The sequence below is a fragment of the Neopsephotus bourkii genome, unplaced genomic scaffold, assembly GCF_033783945.1.
Source record: "Neopsephotus bourkii isolate Nb327-2 ecotype Australia unplaced genomic scaffold, CSIRO-AGI_Nbou_v1 NB_414, whole genome shotgun sequence".
Taxonomy (NCBI): Eukaryota; Metazoa; Chordata; class Aves; order Psittaciformes; family Psittacidae; genus Neopsephotus; species Neopsephotus bourkii.
In genome coordinates, this window is record NW_026900918.1 from 2,180,934 (window position 1) to 2,202,914 (window position 21,981).

The following is a 21,981-nucleotide window of genomic DNA, read 5'->3' on the forward strand; positions in this document are numbered from 1 at the left end:
TCTGCTGACACTGCTGAGATACCGAGGCAATGTTCTCAGACCTTTCACTGACCCATCTCCCATCCTGTCTCTCCAGACCCCTTGCCCCCCCGTAACGTGTACATGACGAACCAGGGGTATCCCAACAGGCTGAGTGCATCCTGGCAAGCCGAACCCCAAGGACAAGACAGTTACAGGCTCCTCCTGTATCACTGGGGATCAGGTATTGTGGCAGCCAATGTGTCTGTTGGGAAAGGCACCAGCAAATTCACCTTTTCTGGCCTGGCTCCAGGACACAAATACCTGCTGGAAGTGGTGTCCATGTCAGGGCCCTACGCAGCCTCCGCTGGGAACATCAGCGACTGGACAAGTAAGTGGCAAGAGCTGGAGGTCCTTGCATCATGCACGAGGCTCAGCCTTCCCCAGCAGGGTGGACTCAACACCTGCAGTGGGAAGGGGCATGGGCATGGCCAGGACTGCAGCCTGAAAGCTGTAGGAACCACCATAGCAATGGGATAAGGGAGTGTGAAGCCCCTTGGGATGGAGAGCAGGGCAGAGCTGCTGCTCATCGGGCAGTCTGGCAGCCATGGTTGCTGTTTCAGGAGGCAGAACCCTACTGGCTCCTCTAGACATGGGTCACTGAACAAGAGCAGGGGATCCCATAGCAGGAGTGATGCTCTGGTAGAGGACACCCACATCCTGGGAGCCCATGAAGCCTTACAGCCAGGGGGGGACATCCCACCATCCCTGCTGCCTTTTTCCCAGGCACTCCGAGAATTCCTGGCATGGGGAATAAAAGGGGGCTGGGCATCTGCTGGGCTTTTCCTCAAGGAATGTGAACTTTGCAGATAAGCATAATAAGCCTTTTCATGTGCTTGTCCCCACAGCCCCTGCCCTTTGCTTGGGTAATCCAAAGGCCTCTGCTCCCATGCTCAGCCAGCCGCTGGCAGGGTGCTGGCAGTCACATGCAGAGCCCTTCAGGCAGGTCTCTAATGAAACAGGCTAATTAGCAAGAGGGGGAGCCCGTCTCCCCATGCTCCTCACTCTGCATGTCCTCCCATTGCCATTTAAAGGTCATCTCTGGTAGTGGCAGCCGGCAGCTGCAGAACCGGTACCACTGAGCATATGAGGCTTCCTTGCATGTTACCCATCTTCTCGTGTCTCCACAGGGTGGAAGGGAGTGCATGCACACCAGTAACTGTCCCCTGGTGTGGTTCTCATTGCAGCCCCCTCCGTCCCCAAAAACCTCTCTGCGGTGGTAGAAGGGAACCGCTCGATGCTCATCTCGTGGGGCAGTGTCTCTGGACAGCAGGATGAGTGCCAGCTGTGGCTGCGGGATCCCAGGAACAGCACGCTGCCCTGGAGGCACATCCTCCGCAGAGGACAGCTCCAGCACCTCCTCCAGGGGCTGATCCCAGGCAGGAACTACTCTGTGTCCTTGAGCTGCGTGGCCGGGCCCTACTGGAGCAGCACCAAGCCATTGCCAGTGCCAGTGGGTGGGTATGCGCTGCCATAGGGATGGGGGAGAAACGCTTGCGTGGCCTCAAGACTGGATCAGTCATTGGGTATCAACGGGAGCATAGGAAGTCTTCATGGTGGGAGGTGCGGAAAGGCAGCTGGGTGATGCTCTGGTAGCCATCAGCTCCATAAGAGCCCCAACATAAGGATTTCAGAACCATCACCTTCAGGACTGGCTACCTGTGCAGTGAGTTGGCCTCTGCAGAGATCTCCTCTAAGGCACTTGCTCAGACCCTGACCCATTCACCTTATCCTGTGGCCCTTGGCACAAAAAGCTCCCAGGTTGCCCATGTCCAGCTCTGCTCCTTTCTCACTGACCTAGGGACAGGCAGTAGAGGTCCACAGTGATTCCGGGCTGATGTATGGACTGAGGTTGGGATTCCTCTGGTCCAGTGAGATCAGATCCTGCTGTATCTCCTTGACAGAGCCAATCCCAGTGGAGGATGTGCAATGCCTACCAGAGTCAAGGAGCCTTTACTTGAACTGGAGTAGCTCTCCTGGAGATGTGGAGGCTTATGAGGTGGTGACAGAGAGACTTTCTGATGGACCTCCTACCTCTAAGTATGTCATGAGCATCCCTACAAGCAAGGCCAGCCTGGAGGGGCTGGAGCCAAACTCTTCCTACCGAATCATTGTGAGCACAGTGGGCATGAACACGATGAGGAGCCAGGCTGTTACTCTGTTCTGCAACACAACAGTGGAGGGTGAGTCCCCTTCTTCCCTGCAGCCTTGCCACAGACGCCAGCAGAAGACACCCAGTGTTGCTAATTAGTAGGCATCTGGGTTCTCTTTCAGGTGCTTGTGACCCACTGCAGTGGGTCAGGGCTTGGGGCAGTCATGCTGGCATTAGTCACAGGCTGAGCAATATGGGAGTGGGAGCAGGGGACACACTAAAAGGCTGTGCTTTCTGGTTCCTCTTCCAGCCCTGCCTCCACCCCTGCGAGCAGACATCTTCCGGGTGGAGGCCAGCTCCACAGTTATCATTCCATCTGACCTGTTCAGCGAGGAGAATGGACAGATTGAGTACTATGGTGTCATCGCTACCACTAATGATTCCTGTAAGTGCCCCATTGCACATCCCAGTCTGCCCTAGAAGGGCAGCAGTTTCCCTGGATGTCATAGAATAGTTAGGGTTGGAAAGGACCTTAAGATCATCCAGTTCCAACCCTCCTGCCATGGGCAGGGACACCTCACACTAAACCATGGCACCCAAGGTTCTGTCCAACCTGGCCTTGAACACTGCCAGGGATGGAGCATTCACAACCTCCCTGGGCAACCCATTCCAGTGCCTCACCACCCTAACAGCAAAGAACATCCTCCTTAGATCCAATCTAAACTTCCCCTGTTTCAGTTTGAACCCATTACCCCTTGTCCTGTCACTACAGTCCCTAATGAAGAGTCCTTCCCCAGCATCCTTGTAGCCCCCTTCAGACACTGGAAGCTGCTCTGAAGTCTCCCCACAGCTTCTCCAGGCTGAACAGCCCCAACTTTCTCAGCCTGTCTCCATACAGGAGGTGCTCCAGCCCCTGATCATCCTCGTGGCCTCCTCTGGCCTTGTTCCAACAGTTCCATGTCTTTTTTATGTTGAGGACACCAGAACTGCACACAATGCTCCAAGTGAGGTCTCACAAGAGCAGAATAAAGGGGCAGGATCACCTCCTTCGACCTGCTGGTCACGCTCCTTTTGATGCAGCCCAGGTTATGGTTGGCTTTTTGGGCTGCAAGTGCACACTGAAGCTGGCTCATGTTCATTTTCTCATCAAGCAACACCCCCAAGTCCTTCTCCACAGAGCAGGGACATGTCACTTTGGAACTAACGCTGTCATCCTGTTCCTGCTCAGTGCTGAGGCCCACCCAGGAAATCATGTCCAGCACTTGGTATGACCACTATTATGGGACAGAAGACTCCTACCTGGCTGTGCTAATCCCCAACCCCTTCCATCCGAGCCCTGGGAGCACCCCGGAAACCTGGCGAGTGCCAGTGGGAACAGACGAGTGCGGCCGGTCCAGGGCAACGTGCAATGGGAAGCTGAAAGCCAACGAGCAGTACAGGTGAGAGGTGTCAGCATCCCTCCTGAGCAGAAGGGGCTGGCAGAGCGATGGTAAGGGCTAAAATGGATGATGTTATTTGTGGCTCAGAACCACTGAGTGCAGAGCTGCAATTGGTTTGGGAACTTCAGCTCAAGTGGGTGTCCCATTTCAGTTGAAATAGAGCAAGAGAGGCCAACCAGTGCTAGGAATCGCTGAGAGTGCTGGGGTAAAGAGAAAGACAGACGGTGATAAAGCATGTGCCTGGGGGAGAGCTTCCTTTCCCCTGTGAATGAAGCAAGAATTGGATCTGCCCTGAAGTTTTCCTTTTGTGGGATTGATTGTCCATCAAGCCCAGCTATTCATTAGTGCTAAAGGCTCCTGCCCAACTCACTCTCAAGCATTGCAGGGCAACCTTGACTTACTGAAGCCTTCTGCTTTAGCCAGCACAAATAAGACACAGGGCAGCCTGAGCACAAGCTGGGTCTGTGTGACAGCTCTTGGCTCAGACCAAGATGTGCCAGCAGCCTCAAGGGGAGTTTAACACCAGCATAAACACGCAGGGATCTGCCCTCCCTGCTTCCCAGCTGCCATTTTCACCCCAACATCGACCTCTTCTGTTAGGGCAGAGTCCAGAGGAGGCCATGGAGATGCTGCGAGGGCTGGAGCAGCTCTGCTCTGGAGCCAGGCTGAGAGAGCTGGGCTGGGGCAGCCTGGAGAAGAGAAGGCTCCTGAAGGGGAGACCTTAGAGCAGCTCCAGTGCCTAAAGGGGCTGCAGGGAACCTGGAGAGGGGCTTGGGACAAGGGATGTAGGGACAGGCCAAGGGGAATGGCTTGAACCTGCCCGAGGGGAGACTGAGCTGAGCTCTTAGGCAGAAGCTCTTCCCTGTGAGGGTGCTGAGGCGCTGGCACAGGGTGCCCAGAGAAGCTGTGGCTGCCCCATCCCTGGCAGTGCTCAAGGCCAGGTTGGACACAGGGGCTTGGAGCAAGCTGCTCCAGTGGAAGGGGTCCCTGCCTGTGGCAGGGGTTGGAGCTGGAGGAGCTTTAAGGTCCCTTCCAACCCAAATCACTCTGGGATTCTAGGAAGAGATCAGGAAGATGATGCTCTCCTGCAGGGTAGCAGCCTTTTCAGAGCCACCGGCCTCCCATGATTCAAGAACATGGATTTAACTGTCCATTTACTCAGGACTAGAAGATCCTTTTGCACCTCTGCACAGCTTGTTTTCATTTTGGCTGCCCTGAACAATGTGTGTCCTGAGTGCTGCTTTCCTTGTCAGCTGGCAGCAGCGTGGTAGAAGGCAGATACCACTGACAGCCCATGTCCATTCTGAAAGCCAGCCCTTGTTTCCTATCTTCCAGCAAGTTATTGATCCACAAGGGATGGGCTTGCAGTGCACACCGCTGGGAGGAAGGTGTAGGGCAGATCACCACTAGGTAGGGGATGCACCAGCCACTTCGTGCATATGGGAGTGTCTGGGTTGGGGCTCAGCCCTTGCAGCTGAGGTGTCCCTGTTTCAAGAAACTACCTGGGCTCAGCTCTTGAAGTTAATTAAGCTCTTTAATTAATGGGTTGACATGAACCAAGAGAGTGACTCAACCCTTGATTTTCCCTCCTTACTGCTGCCTTTCCCTATTTTTGTCCCAGAAGAGCAGAAACATCCTACTTTTGTCTGCAAATAATCCATCAGAGGAGAGCTGTTTCCCTTTGTGCTTTCTGAACATTTTGTTATGTTCTCCCAAGCACAACCACCTTGTGTAAGAGGCAGAAAAGGGAGGAAAGACCATTTCCATACATTCCCTAAACCCCGTTTCCATACATTCCCTAAACCCCGTTTCCATACATTCTCTAAACCCCATTTCCATACATTCCCTAAACCCCGTTTCCATACATTCCCTAAACCCTGTTTCCATACATTCCCTAAACCCCGTTTCCATACATTCCCTAAACCCCGTTTCCATACATTCCCAAAACCCTTTACCACAAAACTGGTTTCTTCCAATACAGCATTTCAAGACAGAGGTAGCTTCCTGTTCCCTTGGGTCTTTGTGCTGATGGGTGCTGTGCTTAGTTCAGATTGCCTTCATGACAGGTCTCTGCTTTGCCCTAGGTTCAGCATTGCTGCCTTCACCAAGTACGACCCTGTAGCCCCTGCAGTGACGTTCACCATGTTCTCAGGTAAGATGGAGATGCCATCTTCTCTATCTGGCTGTGTAGGTTAGATATAATTAACAACCTAAATGGCAAGCCAGAGGTAGATCATAGGCTGTAGCATGGTACAGTATACATAATACAGTAAATGTCACCGTTTACTGACTGACTTCTGCCTGTTCTATCTCTTGTTATTCCAGCTGCTGGGTCTGGAGCAGATGCTGCTCCTCTCTCAATACCAATAATCTCTGGAATCATCGTGGGATTTCTTTTGACACTCACAGCTGTTTTTGCTTTGGTCTACTGGAAACAGCTCAGAGCAAAGAGGTGAGGATAAAGCCATCTCTTACCCAGTGGGTGCAGGCTGAGAAACCCAACCTCCAGTGCCAGGTCAGGAGGGTGTGAAAGAGATGTAGGCAATAGGATACCTGCTGGTGGAGTAGTGCCTGGCAAGCCCAGAAGCAAAAGGCAGGGGGGGACACAAGGAGCTGCCTGTGTGCAGTTAATTCACAGCCCCTACACGTGTACAAGGCAGATGTGCCTGATGTGAGCTGAGACAGCAAAACACTCACCACATCTGTCCTGCACTGCAGGGAAGGGTAACATTTCCCATGCTTTGATTCTAGGACCAGGAAGAGCAGCCTGCCCCAGGAAATGGTGACCTACAGCTTGAGGTGAGTGCCGGAGCCTTCTCTTCTCTGTGTGTCCCCCTTGCACATCCCAGAGTGCTTCACCTACTTCCTTTCTCTTGCTTTGACTCAAGGAAAATAGAACCATAGAATCACAGAATAGTTTGGGTTGGAAAGGACCTTAAGGTCATCCAGTTCCAACCCCCTGCCATGGGCAGGGACACCTCACACTAAACCAGGGCACCCAAGGCTCTGTTCAACCTGGCCTTGAGCACTGCCAGGGATGGAGCATTAACAACCTCCCTGGGCAACCCATTCCAGTGCCTCACCACCCTAACAGGAAAGAATTTCCTCCTTAGATCCAATCTAAACTTCCCCTGTTTCAGTCTGAACCCATTACCCCTTGTCCTGTCACTACAGTCCCTAATGAAGAGTCCTTCCCCAGCATCCCTATAGCTCCCTTCAGACACTGGAAGCTGCTCTGAGGTCCCCACACAGCTTCTCTTCTCCAGGCTGAACAGCCCCAACTTTCTCAGCCTGGCTTCATACAGGAGGTGCTCCAGCCCACCTCTGTCTCCTCTCCTTCAGTTACTCTTTAAATCTCAGGCTTTCCCATGTTCAGTATTTCTTACCCAGCTCCATTCCATTGTCCACCCCTCCTCTGCAAGGCTTTTGCAGTAGAAAACTTGTCTCATTGTCCTGAAATCCCCCCCAGTACTTAAACAATGCTCTGTTGGACCCACTTCCCTGGGCAATGACATGGGCTATAAACCATCTCTATGTGTGTGTATCCAGGTACTGCAGGTCTCAAGGCTGGGCTGTCTCACTGGCCACCTGACTGGCCTGCCAGACCTCCCAATAGCTAAGGAAAGTTTTCCTCTGGACTTCATTTCCTGCAGAAACATCCATCGGCCAATTCCCATCCAGAGCTTCAAGCAGTACTACGAGATGAAGACAGCAAGTGCTAACCATGCTTTCTTCCAGGAGTTTGAGGTGAGATGAGGCTCCTGCTCGAGGTGAGGCTTTATTTCCCCTCTAGGTAGCTCATGCTGTTGGGTGGCTGGGATGGGCTCCTCCTCTCCAGGGACAGTAACCCGTGTCTTGGCAATGTTGGAGGACAGTGGTTGGATGATCAGGCACTTTGATCAGGTTCTGGTGGAAACACGGGTTGTCCTTGGTGTGGGGTCAACGCGTACTGTCCATAGCTGCTGGTGGACAAAGCTCAGGGCCCTAGGTCTGCACTGGAGGTGAAAACGCTGCGTGGTGTTGCAATGAGCTGTTCTGCTGCCAGCACCTTGGAGAGTCCCATCAGCAGTTTCAAAGCCTCCTCAGATCACCCTTCTCTAGCTTTCTTGGTGAGGACAGAGACAGAAGCAGCACCAAGGTATTTCTGGTTTCGCAGCACAAAATGCTCTGAACTTCCTATTGGATTTCTGATTTCTGAGAAGGTTTTTTATTCCCCCCATTACTTCTTGGACTTCTTTTCTTTTAAATACAAATGGTGCTGCTGGAAAAGGCACTGGCAAAAGCTCACAGTTCACAGGCCATACTGAGGGAGGAGCAGAGCAGTCCCCTGTGGGTGGGTGACCCTCTTCAACCACCAGACAGAGCTGTTAGCATTGAGCAGGAGCTCTCCAGAGACACATTTGGGCTTTTCTTCCCTGTCCTACAGGAGCTGAAGGAAGTTGGGAAGGAGCAGCCGAAGGTGGATGCTGAGCTCCCAGCAAATGTCTCCAAGAACAGATATCCCCATGTGCTGCCCTGTAAGTGCTGTCTCCTCCAGGGTGGGAATTCCCATGCAGTGCATAGGGACCGGGTCACCTTGCATCACTGCAGGGTTCACAGGGGCTGGCTCCTCTCCTGGGCTTCTCCTCATGATGTGCTACCAGGAGAAGAGGAGATGGTCGCTTGAAGGATGCATTGGGGGTGTCATGGGGGAATGGTCTCTTTCAGATGATCACTCCCGGGTCAAGCTGAGCCAGCTGGGGGAAGATCCACACTCGGACTACATCAATGCTAACTTCATGCCTGTGAGTGCCCACTTGTCTTCCCCACAGAGGGATGGCCACAGGGCACCACCAGAAAAGCTCTTCCTAGACTGAGGTTGAGGGGTGGTGGGAAAGAGCTGCCACATCCAGCACAGACGGGCAAGGAGCTGGGGGTCAGGCAGAGGTGCATCGCTGCCCTTTAGCAGGGGTTGATGGAGCCTCAGATGGCAAGTGCTGAGGTGTGTGTATGGGGAGGCTGGCTAGGCTTTCTGCTCTCTTCTTGAGGACTGCCCTCTTCCCATCATCTCCCAGCTTACTGTCCTGTCTGTCTGCCTGCTCTTTCTCCTTCTGGTCTGTGCAGCTGCATTTGAACGACCCCGGAGCTGTGCCCACGTCCCGCATCCGGGCGGTTTTCCCAGGTAACAGGCAGGGCACAGAGCATGCACACGCGGGAGCGTGGATCCACGGGGCATGTGTGTGTCACGGGGCAAAGGCAAAGGAGCAGCCTGAGGCCTTGCATGCTCACCCCACCTTCAGCAATGACTGCAGAGCACGAGAAAGACCCAGATCTGTCTTTCCCTGGTTAGGCTGAATGAGGGACTGCTTGGAGGGGAGCAGCAGGGCTCACGTCTTTATTCCAGATATGTAGAGAGCATGTGCTGGGCAGCACAGGATTCCTGTAAAATCGGCTGCTTCTGAGATGAGCTTCTTGGGAGCTGCCTGCATGTGCTAAGGGCCAGGGGCATTTCTCCCTCTGCCACAAGAGCAGAGCAGGCACTCATTCCATCCCAGAGCAGGACTCATCTCCCTTCACACCTTGCCAACTCTGTCTGCCTCTGCTCAGGGCTATACATCCCAGCAGGAGTTCATTGCCACCCAGGGGCCCCTGAAGAAGACGATAGAGGACTTCTGGAGGCTGGTGTGGGAGCAAAACGTCTGCAACATCATCATGCTGACAGTGTGCATGGAGAACGGGCGGGTAGGTCGGCACCATGGGGCTTCCATGTGCCAGCCCCAGCTGGTCGCGTGAGCCAAGCCCAGGGCTGGGTTTGTGCCCTCCACCAACCCCTGTTCAGGTGTAGCTCCAGGGTAAGCATGGACCACACAGTGTCCCTGATAGGCAGCCTGCAGGGAGCAGAGGCTGATGTGTGCAGCTCAGCGTTAGCTTGGGGTAGGAAAGGGGCAGAAGTGGAGCTTAGGTGGAGCCATGCCCATCAGCCCCAGGTATTCCTGCAGTACCTGAAGTGACCGCTTGCCCCTGGATCAGACCCCTCCCACGGGCTGTTCCTCTGGTCTCCAGGGATGATGAGACCCAAACAGGTCCTTTTCTCTGGAGGAGGCTGAGATCTAAATGAAGGGGAGGTGTGGGGAAGGGGTGCAAAGGGCACCTCTGCCTGCTCCCAAGACCTGCCCTGTTCCCCTGCACAGCTGCTGCTCTCCAGATGCTCTCAGGGAGCTGGGATGTCACCCAGTGGGACCTGGGCCCTCACTGACCCTGTCCTTCCTGTGCTTTAGGTCCTCTGTGACCATTACTGGCCGTCGGAATCTGCCCCGGTCTCCTACGGGCAGGTCCGGATCCACCTCCTGATGCAGAGCAGCTCCGAGGAGTGGACCATGCGCAAGTTCAAACTGTGGCACGTGAGTAAGGACCCAAGAGGACCTGGGGAGCTGCCAAGGGCTGGGGCTTTGCATGAGATGTGGTGGTGCCGTAATTGCTTTTCCCGTTAGCGGGGTTCAAGACACCCCAATCCCCTGAGGAGCAGTCAGAGCCTTGAGACTTGGTGGCACAGAAATATCCAACATCCATCATCGCCCTCAGTTTAAGAAGGACAGGGACCTGCTGGAGAGAGTCCAGCGCAGGGCAACTAAGATGATGAAGGGAGTGGAGCATCTCCCTTATGAGGAGAGACTGAGGGAGCTGGGTCTCTATAGTTTGGAGAAGAGGAGACTGAGGGGTGACCTTATTAGTGTATATAAATATATAAAGGGGGAGTGTCCCGAGGATGGAGCCAGGCTCTTCTCAGTGGCAAACAATGATAGGACAAGGGGCAATGGGTACAAACTGGAACACAAGAGGTTCCACTTAAACCTGAGAAGAAACTTCTTCTCAGTGAGGGTGACAGAACACTGGAACAGGCTGCCCAGGGAGGTTGTGGAGTCTCCTTCTCTGGAGACATTCAAAACCCGCCTGGACACGTTCCTGTGTAACCTTATCTAGGTGTTCCTGCTCCGGCAGGGGGATTGGACTAGATGAGCTTTTGAGGTCCCTTCCAATCTCTAACATACTGTGATACTGTGATACTATGATCGCCGAGTCCACCCTTGCTCTCTCCTTTCCGCATCCCTGCACTCAGACACAGCCTGCAGCATCAAGGGCAATCTAGGGCAGGTTTTCTATCACCTCCATGTGCCTCCGCATGGCAGGGAGGACAGCAGGATCTGCACGCAGAGCAGCAGACCTGGCACTGCCTGCTCCCTGCAGCAGAGCTGGGTTATCCCAGGTCCCAGGGTGCTCCCAGGGCTGTGGGGTGCAGCAGGTCCCTGTGCTGGGGGCTGCACACTGACCTCCAGCACCCGCTGGCAGGAGGGTGTCGGGGCAGAGCGGCACGTGTCCCACCTGCACTACACGGCATGGCCAGACCACGGGATCCCAGAGTCCACGACTTCCATTCTGACCTTCAGAGAGCTGGCTCGGGAGCATATCCAGAGCACCAAGGATGCGGGGCCGACCCTTGTGCACTGCAGGTGAGGCTCTGCTCTGGAGGCGGTGACGGGAGAGGGCACTGGGACAAGGGTCCTACTAATACACAGACTGGGAGGGAAAGCAGTGCCCAGACCTTGGCTGGTCTGTAGAGAGTCTTCTGCCTGGCCACTGGGGATAACAGGTCTTGTTGCAGACTGCCCTCCCACCCAGTCCCATGGGATGGGGTGACTGGAGATGGTCAGCATCAACCCAGGGCAATCAGAACGGTTCCTCAGCCTCACGCTGTGTTGGGACCGGTGCCCTGGGGTGCAGCATCAGGGAACCTCCATAGAAGGATGGGAGTCCATCAGCCGTGGGGTCGGGCTCTGTCTAACCCTTGCTGTCTGTGCTCTCAGTGCTGGGGTAGGCCGCACCGGCACGTTCATTGCTCTGGACCGGCTGCTGCAGCAGATGAAGCAGGAGAAGGTGGTGGACACGTTTGGGGTTGTTTATGCCTTGCGGATGAACCGTTACCTGATGATTCAGACACTGGTAAGACTGAGCCCTCTTCCCCCTTGCTTCCAACCCAGCAGGGCTGAAAGAGCTGGCTGCACAGCCCAGGCTGGTCCCCAGCCTGACACTGCATCACCATGCTGCTCAAAGCAGCTTGCTCGGCTTCATGCCTTGCTAGACCCACAGTGTACAATATCCAAGTCCTCCCAGGAGGCTCAAGGACATCCCAGAGTGCCTGGGAGTGGGATCAGAACGTTTGCAGGCCATTCTTAACCCTCACCACGTTGTTGGCCTGTGATGCTCCACAGCCCATCTACTGTTTCCAGTACTCAGGGTTAGGACAAAGTGTCCGTACTGCCCTTCAGGAGAGACAAACAGACCCAGTGGCTCTGAGACTGAAGAAGGCAAAGCCTTTTGGGCATGAATGTAGGACAACCTCTGCCCACTAGGCAGTGTCATCACCACCCTGCCATCCTGTCTGTGGGGTACAGTGCTCTGCACTGCTTTCTGCTTTTGTCTTCCAGTCCCAGTACATTTTCCTGCACAGCTGTATCCTGGAGAAGATCTTGGAGGAGCCACTGTTGGGTTTATCAGGGACAGAGAGGTGAGGGCCTGCTGTGTTTTCTCTGGTGCTCTCCCCACCCTGATCCACAGCCCCTCCAATCCAGGAATCTCACCTCAGCTTGAGCCTTGGCTCTAGGAGAACAGGACAGGGAAGCCCATTCCAACCATCTCCCCTGGTATTTTGAGGAGCCCAGCCCAGAACTGGGTGTACATCACTGGGCACACTGGAGGGGGTCACATATCTATCTTTCGGGTTAAATTGTCTACCCCATCCCTTATCCTTGCTGTGTCTTAGGAATGGGCCCATGGTTGTGGCACACGAAAGTCTTGCCATTGCCTAGGGGAGAGCAAGTTGGCATGGGTCAGAGCTGTGAGGGCCGCGGCATTTGGGGGATGAACAGACAGAGCCTGGATGCTGCTGCGTTTGCTCCACCTCACCCTCACACCCCGTTTCTCCCCGCAGGTCCTGCCCCATCCCTCTGAAAAGCTTTGCTCAGCACTATGCTCAGAAGGCAGCCAAGTCCCACGTGGGCTTCCTGCGAGAGTATGAGGTGAGAGCTGTCCTGAGCAGGGTGGCCATAGGCACTGGGGAGACCACACGGTCGGGCTGGGGGGACACGCAGGAAGTGCATCCTGAGTGGGTCCCATGCACCAGTTCCCACGTGATTGGCTGCATCCCTCTCCGTGGCATCGCATCTCCAGGCATGGAGCTCCCTCACCCATCCTGCACTGCTCAGAGGTGGTCCCATTGCACCCCACCTAAGGCTTCTGCGTGTGCAGGGATAACCTCCCCTCTGCTGAGCCCTGGAGTCCCCAGTTCCTCCTGACCCTTCCCTGCTCACGTCTTCTTCCGCTTCCACTCTGGCAGAACCTCCTGGAGGTTGTCAAGGAAGAAGCCAGCTCTGCAACACCATCCTCAGGCAACCAGCAGGCACGGCCCTCCTCCAGCATCCTCCCCTGTAAGTGCCGTGACACCTAGCAACCTTCCCTTCCTGTACCTGCATGGAGCCAGGCTGGACCAGGGCTGGTGCTCCACAAGGCAAGATAATCCTTGGACACCACTGCATTGGGTTCAACAGAAGGCTCCCAGGGTTGTTTTGGGGATGGAACGTGTGAAGTATGGGACTGAGATAGGTGGGTTTGTCCAGCCTGGAGGAGAGAAGGCAAGGGGGAAATCTTGTTTCATCTTAAACTACCTGCTGGGAGGGCACAGAGAAAATGTAGAGGCTTCTCAGAAGTGCACTGTGAAGGGCAAGAGGCAATGGGGGTGATTAGGAAGGGTAATCTAACTCTATAAGAAGACAAATGAATTCCCCAAAGGTGGCCAGACACTGGAACAGGGCATCTACAGGCTCTCCATCCTTGGAGATACGCAGCTCTCCATTGGCTTTTCCACTGAGCTACCTGCACTCTACATCTCTGCTTTGAGCAGGAGTTTGGGGTCGGTACCTGTCTTTTGGGACCAGCATCCATGAGCTGCAGAGGAGCAGAGCAGAGGGGAGCACCTTTGCAGAGAAATGATGGATGTGGGGTTGGATTTGCGTGGCTGTGGGCGCGAGGCTGCCCCGGTCCCTCCATCTCCACGTGTTTTGCAGATGATCGCTCCAGAGTGAAGTTTTCCCTGCTGGAGCAGGGCCCTTTCTCAGGTCTCCTGCAGGTGTGGCACATCCCGGTGAGTGTACCCCTATCAGCAATGCCCACCCCTGTGCCTGCATCTCCCTTCCTCATCTTGTCCCTGAGCAGCTCCACTGGTGGCTGCTGCTGTGATCCTGTGTGGACAAGAGGGGACTGAGGATGCGTCTTCCCTCACCTGCCCACTTTGTGCTCTCCTCGCTTCCCTCCCCTGGTGCTTTCTCATCACTCCTTGCTTCCTCACCCCCAGAGCTTCCCTTCTGTTCTTGGCCTCTCCTGCAGCTGCCTGGGCTGACTGGGATGCCTGTGCCACCCTCTCCAGCAGGAAAGTGATGTTCTCATTCCCCACCCAGGGCTGCAGCTCCAGCAGGGAGTACCTGGCTGTGCAGGGGCCTGACAAGCTCACCATGGAGGACTTCTGGACCCTGGTGTGGGAGCAGGATGTTCACACCATCCTAACGCTCCTGCCCTGGCAGGAGAAGGGGGAGGTAAGGTGCCTGTGCCACGGCAGGGCAGGGGTTTGTTTAATGGGGTTGGAAGCTCTAAAACCGGAATGCTTTTCACTGGTGCCTCGGTGCAGGTCCAGCTTAGCTAAAGCCAAACCTTCCCTGTGTCAAAATGCTCCCACAGCTTGTCACAGGAGGCAGGTTTTGTTTGCTCACCGTGCTATCCATGGCTCTGGGCTCTGCAAGCTGCATCTCCCTGGCACCCAAGGACAGGAGCTCCTGCCCCTGACCAGCCCAGCTGGAGAGCATTTGCTGAGCAGTCCCATTGCCAAGCAGCTCTGTGTTAACAGGGAAGCCCACTGCAGTCTGCTAGGGTTTAGCTAGCAGATGAACTGCCATGGAGTGATGCTGGGGTGCTCCTGGTCCAGCCCCATCACAGCCCCCTAAGGTGATGCCTGATGTGAAAGATGGGAACTGTCAACATGAAGCCAAACTTGCTGTTGCCCACAGGTCCCAAGTGAGGTGTGCTGGCCCCTGGAAGGAGACTCTCTCTGCACAAAGATGCTGAACATCCAGTGTGGTACAGAGAAGGTTGTGTCTGGATGGAGGTGTACCCAGCTCAAAATGAAACATGTACGTGTCAATGGGGCTGGCCTGGCTCCCACTGCTTGGGTGTTCTTCACTGCTGAGGGAGGAGATCTGTAGGGGTAAGGGTTGAAATGTCCACAGAGACTTGTCTTGAGCTGCAAGTGCTGGCAGTCCATCAATGCAGGAGGGAATCTAGACTGCAGCATCCACAACTTAGGCTGCGTGGATATAGGAGATGCACAGGAGAGGCCCTGGAGGCTTCTGCCACCCCTTGCTGACAGCTCTGTCCTACCTTCTTTGAGAAGGCCCCCCCTGTCCTCAGTCTCCCTCTTAAGAGGCAGGGATGCTGTGGGGAAGGAGGCACCGTTCCCACTGCACAAGCGATGGGCAGTGCCTCAGCAGAGACTGCACAGCTTTATAGAGGCTAGAGCTCAGGAAAGCACGTGGCAGCCGAAGGAGGGGGGAGCTGGGAGCCCTACGCATCTAAACTCACCCTCCAGACATGTCACCTCCTTGTGTCTCGCCAGGAGAAGAAAGCAAAGGAGAGGCAGGTACAGCGGTTCCTGTATACGCTCTGGAGCAGCAAGAAGCAGCCAGATGTGCAGAGCCTGGTGGAGCTCCTCACTGCTGTCACACGGTGCATGCCCCACCGCAAGCGAGCTGGTCCTCTCCTGCTGCACTGCAGGTACTGCTGCATCCTGCATCCACGGGCAGCCTTCCAGAGCTGGTACCCACCATGCTGCACAGCACCTTGCCACGGCCACCACCAAGCCCTGGGCTGGGATCCTGGGAGCAGCCCTGGCATCCTCAACTGCTTGCAGCACAGCCCCACAAGAGCCTCCACAGTTGGTGTATCAGCAGCGCTGGCTTGGGTGAGGGATGCACAGCTCAGCAGGGCAGGGGAGGCTGGATCCTGAAGGCTTCTTCAAGGGGCATTGTGGGGTCCCATCTCCCAGGTCAGCAAAGGCCTCCCTGCCACCTCCACCAGCGCTCACAGTCCTCTATCCCCACCATACCATACCATGCATATTCTCTTCATGGAGCTTATGACTTCTTGGGCTCATGCCCACTTCCATAAAGGCTGAGCTCAGCCTGGCCTGACATCAGTTGACCCTCCCTTGTCCCTTGCAGTGGTGGCGTGAGCCAAATGGGGACGCTGATCTCCCTGGATTGCCTGTTGCAGCAGATGAGAGCGGAGAGAACCGTGGATGTCTATGGTGTGACCCTCCAGGTGTCGAGGAGCTGCTGTCTCATGACCCCGACCCTGGTAGGTGGGAAGGAGGAAGGGTGATGGGCCGGGAACAGAGCAGTCATGCTGAGCTGCCCGCTGCCCAGGAGCTCCCTGCCACCCAGGAGCCAGTCCAGCCTATGCAGGGACTTATTCCATGCTTCCTCCCCATCCTGCAGCTCTGCCAGCCACCAGAGGCTATGGTCATTGTCTTTTCCCAGGGAAGAGCTTTCATGCCACATGACAAACCTTGCCACACTGGCAGCTGCCCTGCAGCCCCATGGGCTGCGGCACTATCTGACGGTGCTGTGCCAGCCCAGCCTCACAGGCCTCCATCGCGCTGCTCTTGATGGGCACTGGTGGCACAGATGCCCTCTGGACAGGGCTTTCATTTGCTGAATGAGCACTGAATGAGGAGCATCCCATGCAACCCTCCCCGCAGGGGACAGCAGAACTGGGGCAAATCTCTCTGGGGCTACCCCACTGCAGCAGCTGATTGTGTGCTTCACTAATGTGAGCCATGAGCCCAGTGGGAGCTGGAGGAGGGTCCCTGCTTCAGAGCTGCTTTGTATTTTGGCAGCGGTCCTGCAGGCAGTGACACGATGTGCCCATAAACTCACAGCAAGTGCCCATCAGAAGGCACTGCCTCCCCACCTTGCTGTGAGCAGGGGTTGCTTTGATCCCAATGAAGGACAAGAGCTGCCCTTCAGCCCCACAGTGCTGCCATGCGGGTGCCAGCTGCTGCCATCACCATGGGGGCTTGCCAGGACCCCTTTATCTCTGCTGGGGGCACCAGCTGATGTTTTAGGGAATTTAGCATCCAAACAAGGGGGAAGATGAGGGATTGCCCATGGATAACCACTGGGTATTTAAGCACCCCCAGTCCCAGCATGCTGTGTGCCTTTGGGGACATAGTCTTCCTTGCATTTGGCCAGGCGCTGAGTGTGCCAGGACTGAAGTCAATCCTGGGATGTCACTCCAGACTTCACAATCATGCCAGGGTCATTGAAAACAGGCTCTGGGTGACCTGGACCCGCAGACATTGTGTGATCTGTGGCTTTCCCAGCCCTTCAATGGGGCTAAACCCACTGCCGGCAGGGAGGAGGCTCCTCGTGACTTGCAGCTTAGCCAGCGCATGAGCGAGCTGCTCGGAGGCCCCTTGTCAAGGCCCTAATTCCTCTTTCCTATGGTTTCGACCCACACCATTTACAGGCTGGCCCTGCTTGTGCACAGCCTCCATTACCTTTGCCATGTTCTCCCCGAGCAGTGGTCAGTCCTGGGTGTTTTATAGCTGAGCATCACTTTGGAGCATCCCGGCATTTGAGCAAAGCTTCTTACCTGCCCCTGAGAGCTCGCAGAGATCTACCCTGATCCCCTGTCAGCACTTGGCTTGGGTACACAGAGACTACCACCAAGTCCTGCTCCAGAGGGCTTCCCTCCTGGCCTCAGGTCATTGCCAGACCCTGTGCCCTCCAGCAGGGCAGAGCTCTCCCTGCTTGCTGCCCTGCAGCATCACTGGGGCTGCTCTTCAGTCTTGGTTTGGATGCAGACACCATGCATGGCATGTCCAAGAGGAAGGCAGGTGACACTGTTCTACCCCTTCTCAAATGGGGAGGATGAAGCAGGAGGAAACAAACATGGTGGAACTATGACTCCAGGCCCAATTCTTCCTTTCTCATCAACTCTGGTGACACAGGACAAACGTGCGCATCACTTGGGAGAGCACATCCTGCTCTGCCATTGGACACTATTAGTTAATTAGGATCTTTTGAGGCAAATTGCAGGGTTAGTCTGCAAGGGGGAGGTCTCTGTCACAAACCTGACTGCAGCCTGTTTTATGTCTTCCAGGACCAGTACATGTTCCTGTACACCTGCATCCGGGACATCATCGCTCAGAAGCAGCCCTAACACCGCTCGGCACATCCTGGCACCCTCCTGCCCTCCACCTCTATGGGGTCCTCTCCATAGCCAGGAGGTGGTATGAGAGCACCATGGGGTGCAGCAAGAGGGGACCTGCTCTGGCACTGTCACTGTGCAGTGTTATCAGTGACATGAACTCGCTGAGCGGACGATGGGCAGTGCTGTCCCGCCACAGGCTGCTGTTGCCCCTTGCTGCAGACATGGTGATGGGCTGGGTGTGATGCTCCCCTGCTTTGTCTATCTCCCGGGATTCCTGGTGCCTGGAAGGTTTGTTAACCCCACTGCACTATGCTGGGAGCTCTGCATTGCTCTTGCCCCTCAGCACAGGAGAGGCACCCAGAGGCTGCTGAGTCTGACACAAGCACTGGGCATGTGGTCTCCATGTGCCTGTGGGTACCAGAGGTGTTGAGGTCTCAGGCCCTGCTGTGGGAGCTGGCTTGTCTCAGCGGATGGATGTCTGAAGTGCAAACAATAAACAGCCCTAGGGTAGAGTGTGCTGGTCAGGGTGGGTTGGCTTTTGTGAGGTCTCAGCCATACTGAGATCAAAAGGGCATTGTGTCCCCAGCCATCTTCATCCCAGGGTAACCCACCAGCGTGATGGGACAGGACACTTGCTGCTCAGCCTGCATATAAGTGAGCATCGCAGTGGCTTGTGGTGTTTCTGCTTCTGGTTGGATGCCAAGAGCTCTCCAGGAGGATTTGTGCATTCTTTCAACATGGAAAAAAAGGCCTGAAAACCTCAGTGGATATTCTTGTGTGCACAGAAGGATTTATGGTTTTGTCTTGGGATGAGCCTGGCACTCGGCCTTATGCTCATGGGAAGCCTGGTGGTTTATGGCTTTCAGGTCATCAGTAACTCCTAAACTACGCTTGTACTGCAGGATGGGGGTCACGGTGAGGAAATGTTCTCTCCCAGTGACCCCCAGCCTGGTGGGCATGAGTGGTGGTCGGGCTGTGTCCTGCTCATGCTGTGTGTGCACCTCGCAGCAGCACCCCTGTCCTGTTCTCCTGGGGTACCATGGGAGAGCACATGGGAGCGTGGCAAGGAGAGCAAGGATGCAGAATCAGATGTGGTCCAGAGAATGATGTGCCCATGCTCTGGCCAGGTTTGAGTGCATCTCCAGTGAGGTTTGGACCGGCCCAGAAGCACAGAATGTCACCAGTGTCTGGGTGAGCTCCCAGGACAGAGTAATCTCAAAGAACATCTGCCCTGCTGCCATATACACATGGGCACATCCTTCTTAGGCCTCCATCAAACAGCCCTCATGTCCAGCTTCCACCCTTCACCTCCAGCCAGCCTTAAAAACAGTTCCTGGGCTACAAGACATTATTGCCAGGAGCTTCAAGTCCATCCTAACAAACCCTGCAAGGATGCTGAAAGTGCTGCTACTTCTTCCCTAGAGCTCACATCTCTCTAGTGAAGGGTCCTCTCCTCACTGCCTTTGCCTCAGCACAGATGACTTGCAAAGCAGCTTGTGAGGCATGAAGACAGAGCTCTCCACACAGGAGCTGCTGATGGGGGGAAAGAACCAGTGCTCATTCCCTCAAACAGGGGCAAGATGACCTGGATCCAAGTCCAGCATCTCCCTGCTGATGCTGTTGAACAAATGAGAGTGAAGAGGTGCAAGAGGAGCCATTGCCATGAGATAGCAGGTGCCTTGGTAGGGCATCATCACAGATCTTGCATTCTAGAGCCTGGCAGTGTGAGGGGGGCTCGTACCCTGGGTGCGTGGTCATTGCCCCGTTGACTGTGCATCGACCCACAATAGTCTGGGGTCCTGCAGCTACCAGGGTGTCCCAATAGCCTGCCCAGGACTGGATCTTAATGGGGCAGCTGCCAAGGGTAAGGTAGGGCAGGAACTCCACAGCCTTTTCTAATTCTCTATCAGCGATGTTGTGCCTGGGGCTTTGCTCAAAGCCATGCTCCCTATGGAGAGGGTCTGAGTCGGGCTCTACCCCTTGTGGCACAGGAGAGAGGCCTCAGAATGGGACAGCATTCCCAGGGGCTGACTGTGGGCTCTTGCCTTTCATGGAGGATGAGACATCCCCATGAGACATCTTGGCCACCCTCTTTTCCCTTAGCTGATGGCAAGACCAAGCAAGACGAGGGGTGAGTTCTGCTGGCACCTGCCCCACAGCATCTCTCATGTCAGTGAGGCTCAGCTCTGCACATCACTGTCCATCTGCCTTCCCGTGTGGGCTACAGCACCAGGATCCTTCTGCAGCCCTTTGGGAAAGCGTCTATTCTCTCCCATGTGCCCATGCACAGAGATGGCAATCCAGGGCACAGCTGAACACAGGCATGCATGTTGGATGCACAGACCCAGGACTTGTGGCACGGAGAGGTGAGGGTCATAAGGAAGCAAGTGAAAGCCACGATGGGGTCGGCATGCTGCTGTCAGCAGAGCTTCCAAAAGTCCGGGAGCAAGTGGTCCAGAGCCCTCACATCTGAGCACAGCACAGTATTCCCAGGTGAACCTGCAGCATCTGAAGCTAAAGCACAGCTGCTCTGGTAGGTACGAAGGCACCTTCCCATCAATGGGATAGGCATTGTCACATAATCTGGCCCGCAGGTTTCACCCAGGGAGCTGGGTATGGCTGGAGCCTGCTGCTCCATGCTCCAGGTCCTGTCTAAAAGGAGGCTGCCTTGGTGATGACGATGAATTTACGACCTCCCACCCACTGGTGCTGGAGGCTGGAGCCACAGCTGCTCCCAGAGGGTGTCGGGGGAGCTGCGGTTTGCATGAATGATTTTCCAGCTCTGCAGCTCGGAGCCACGGCAGAGACAACAAAACAGCAGAACAAAACAAGCCTCCAGCTCGGGCCGCCCAGTGTGCTCTGCGCCGTGCTGTGCTGGTCTCCATAGCCTGCTCCAGCCTGGCAGCATCCAACCACCACCCTCCTCCATCAGCCCCCGTGCTGCCAAGACCCTGGAGATGAGCTGGACAATGAGGGGTCATTTGAACCCCCTTCCCATGGTTGCCAGAGCAGGGGCAGGATGGGCTGGCAATGCCAAGTTGGTACCCAACTGCTGCATCTCCTGGGGACCCACAGCTGCGGGAACCTGCTGGTGGCTTTCAGGGCACCACAGCTCCTTCATCCCACAGCTTCTCCTCTGCCCTCTTCTCTCCCATGTCCCCAGCTCACACCAGGGCACAGGAGTCCAGCAGCTGCCACATCTTCACACAACAGTAACAGGGCCCTGTTTGTCCCACAGGGACACCCTGCCACATTCCCATGCTATTAGGTGCCTGATACCAGGCTGTGGCTGCCCCAGCTGCAGCCATAGTGTGAGGATGCCGTAGCCGCTTATGGGTCTTCCACCTGAGCCATACCAGCACCAGGAGCAGCAGGACTGCAGCCTATTCCTCCCCAGGATCTCCAGTGCTGTCTTTCACCACCTGCTGCTGTCAGCACCTCCTGGAGAGCAGGAGTGCTAGGGCCAGGCAGATCCAAGCTAGGTCTGAAATGAATGAGGAATTCCCCCTGGAACAGCCACATAAGATCAGAGCTGAGGTTCCCTCTTCCACATCCTGCTCCTGCATGTGCTAGGCTTGCCATGGCTTTGGCTCCCTGAGCCATTTGATGCTGGCGGTCCAAAAAGAAAGGTCTTCAAGCATGTAGGACACTGAACCAGGGTCCTGGTTCACCTATCAGATCTTCTAACCAGCTCTGCCCCTCTTCTCAGGTTGCCTCATGGCTCCTTGGAAGTGATGTCTCCAGAGCAGGGAGTCCAAGTGCCTGAGGCTTGTGCTGTTCTATGCCCTGGGCATCAAGGAGGAACCATCCTTCACTGTGTGGCTTCATTGGCACCAGACCTTCCTGCTGCCAGGGAGCACGGGTACCTCCAGCCCCCATCCATCCCCTGCCCCAGCAGGCACCATCAGTTGCCCCATAGGAGCTTGCAGTGGCTCACATGAGCTGGACTCTGCTCCCCGTTTAGGATGTACTCTGGATTTTCCCAAGGTGGGTTTTTTCCCTGCTTGTATCAAGCTGTAGGAAGACCTGAGAGCATGCAGTGTGGAGAAATAGCACCGGGGATGTCACCTGCCACGCAGAGGTACCCAGTGCTAAGGTCCCACACTCAGCCACAGAGCTCTGGGATGTGATCCCAAA

At 55.4% G+C, this 21,981-nt stretch overlaps 1 protein-coding gene across 4 annotated transcripts in view; it reads left to right on the forward strand.

Annotated features, from left to right (window-relative positions):
* Positions 1–17,936, forward strand: part of LOC133210289 (receptor-type tyrosine-protein phosphatase V-like) — a 33,028-nt gene extending 15,092 nt beyond the window's left edge. For 2 of the 4 annotated variants that reach the window (XM_061349550.1, XM_061349553.1), the window contains 24 exons: positions 77–349; positions 1,206–1,475; positions 1,923–2,201; positions 2,421–2,555; positions 3,339–3,549; positions 5,616–5,701; positions 5,875–6,001; positions 6,301–6,348; positions 7,203–7,296; positions 7,976–8,066; positions 8,257–8,333; positions 9,136–9,270; positions 9,807–9,929; positions 10,876–11,036; positions 11,391–11,526; positions 12,012–12,091; positions 12,515–12,602; positions 12,920–13,010; positions 13,647–13,723; positions 14,037–14,171; positions 14,640–14,762; positions 15,245–15,402; positions 15,849–15,984; positions 17,794–17,936. In XM_061349550.1, coding sequence (XP_061205534.1) covers positions 77–349; positions 1,206–1,475; positions 1,923–2,201; positions 2,421–2,555; positions 3,339–3,549; positions 5,616–5,701; positions 5,875–6,001; positions 6,301–6,348; positions 7,203–7,296; positions 7,976–8,066; positions 8,257–8,333; positions 9,136–9,270; positions 9,807–9,929; positions 10,876–11,036; positions 11,391–11,526; positions 12,012–12,091; positions 12,515–12,602; positions 12,920–13,010; positions 13,647–13,723; positions 14,037–14,171; positions 14,640–14,762; positions 15,245–15,402; positions 15,849–15,984; positions 17,794–17,853 — 3,194 coding nt within the window. In that variant the 3' untranslated portion in view covers positions 17,854–17,936. The remainder of the gene's footprint in view (positions 1–76; positions 350–1,205; positions 1,476–1,922; positions 2,202–2,420; positions 2,556–3,338; positions 3,550–5,615; positions 5,702–5,874; positions 6,002–6,300; positions 6,349–7,202; positions 7,297–7,975; positions 8,067–8,256; positions 8,334–9,135; positions 9,271–9,806; positions 9,930–10,875; positions 11,037–11,390; positions 11,527–12,011; positions 12,092–12,514; positions 12,603–12,919; positions 13,011–13,646; positions 13,724–14,036; positions 14,172–14,639; positions 14,763–15,244; positions 15,403–15,848; positions 15,985–17,793) is intronic. The other 2 variants (XM_061349551.1, XM_061349552.1) reach the window with 2 other exon arrangements.
* Positions 17,937–21,981: the final 4,045 nt, after the last annotated feature.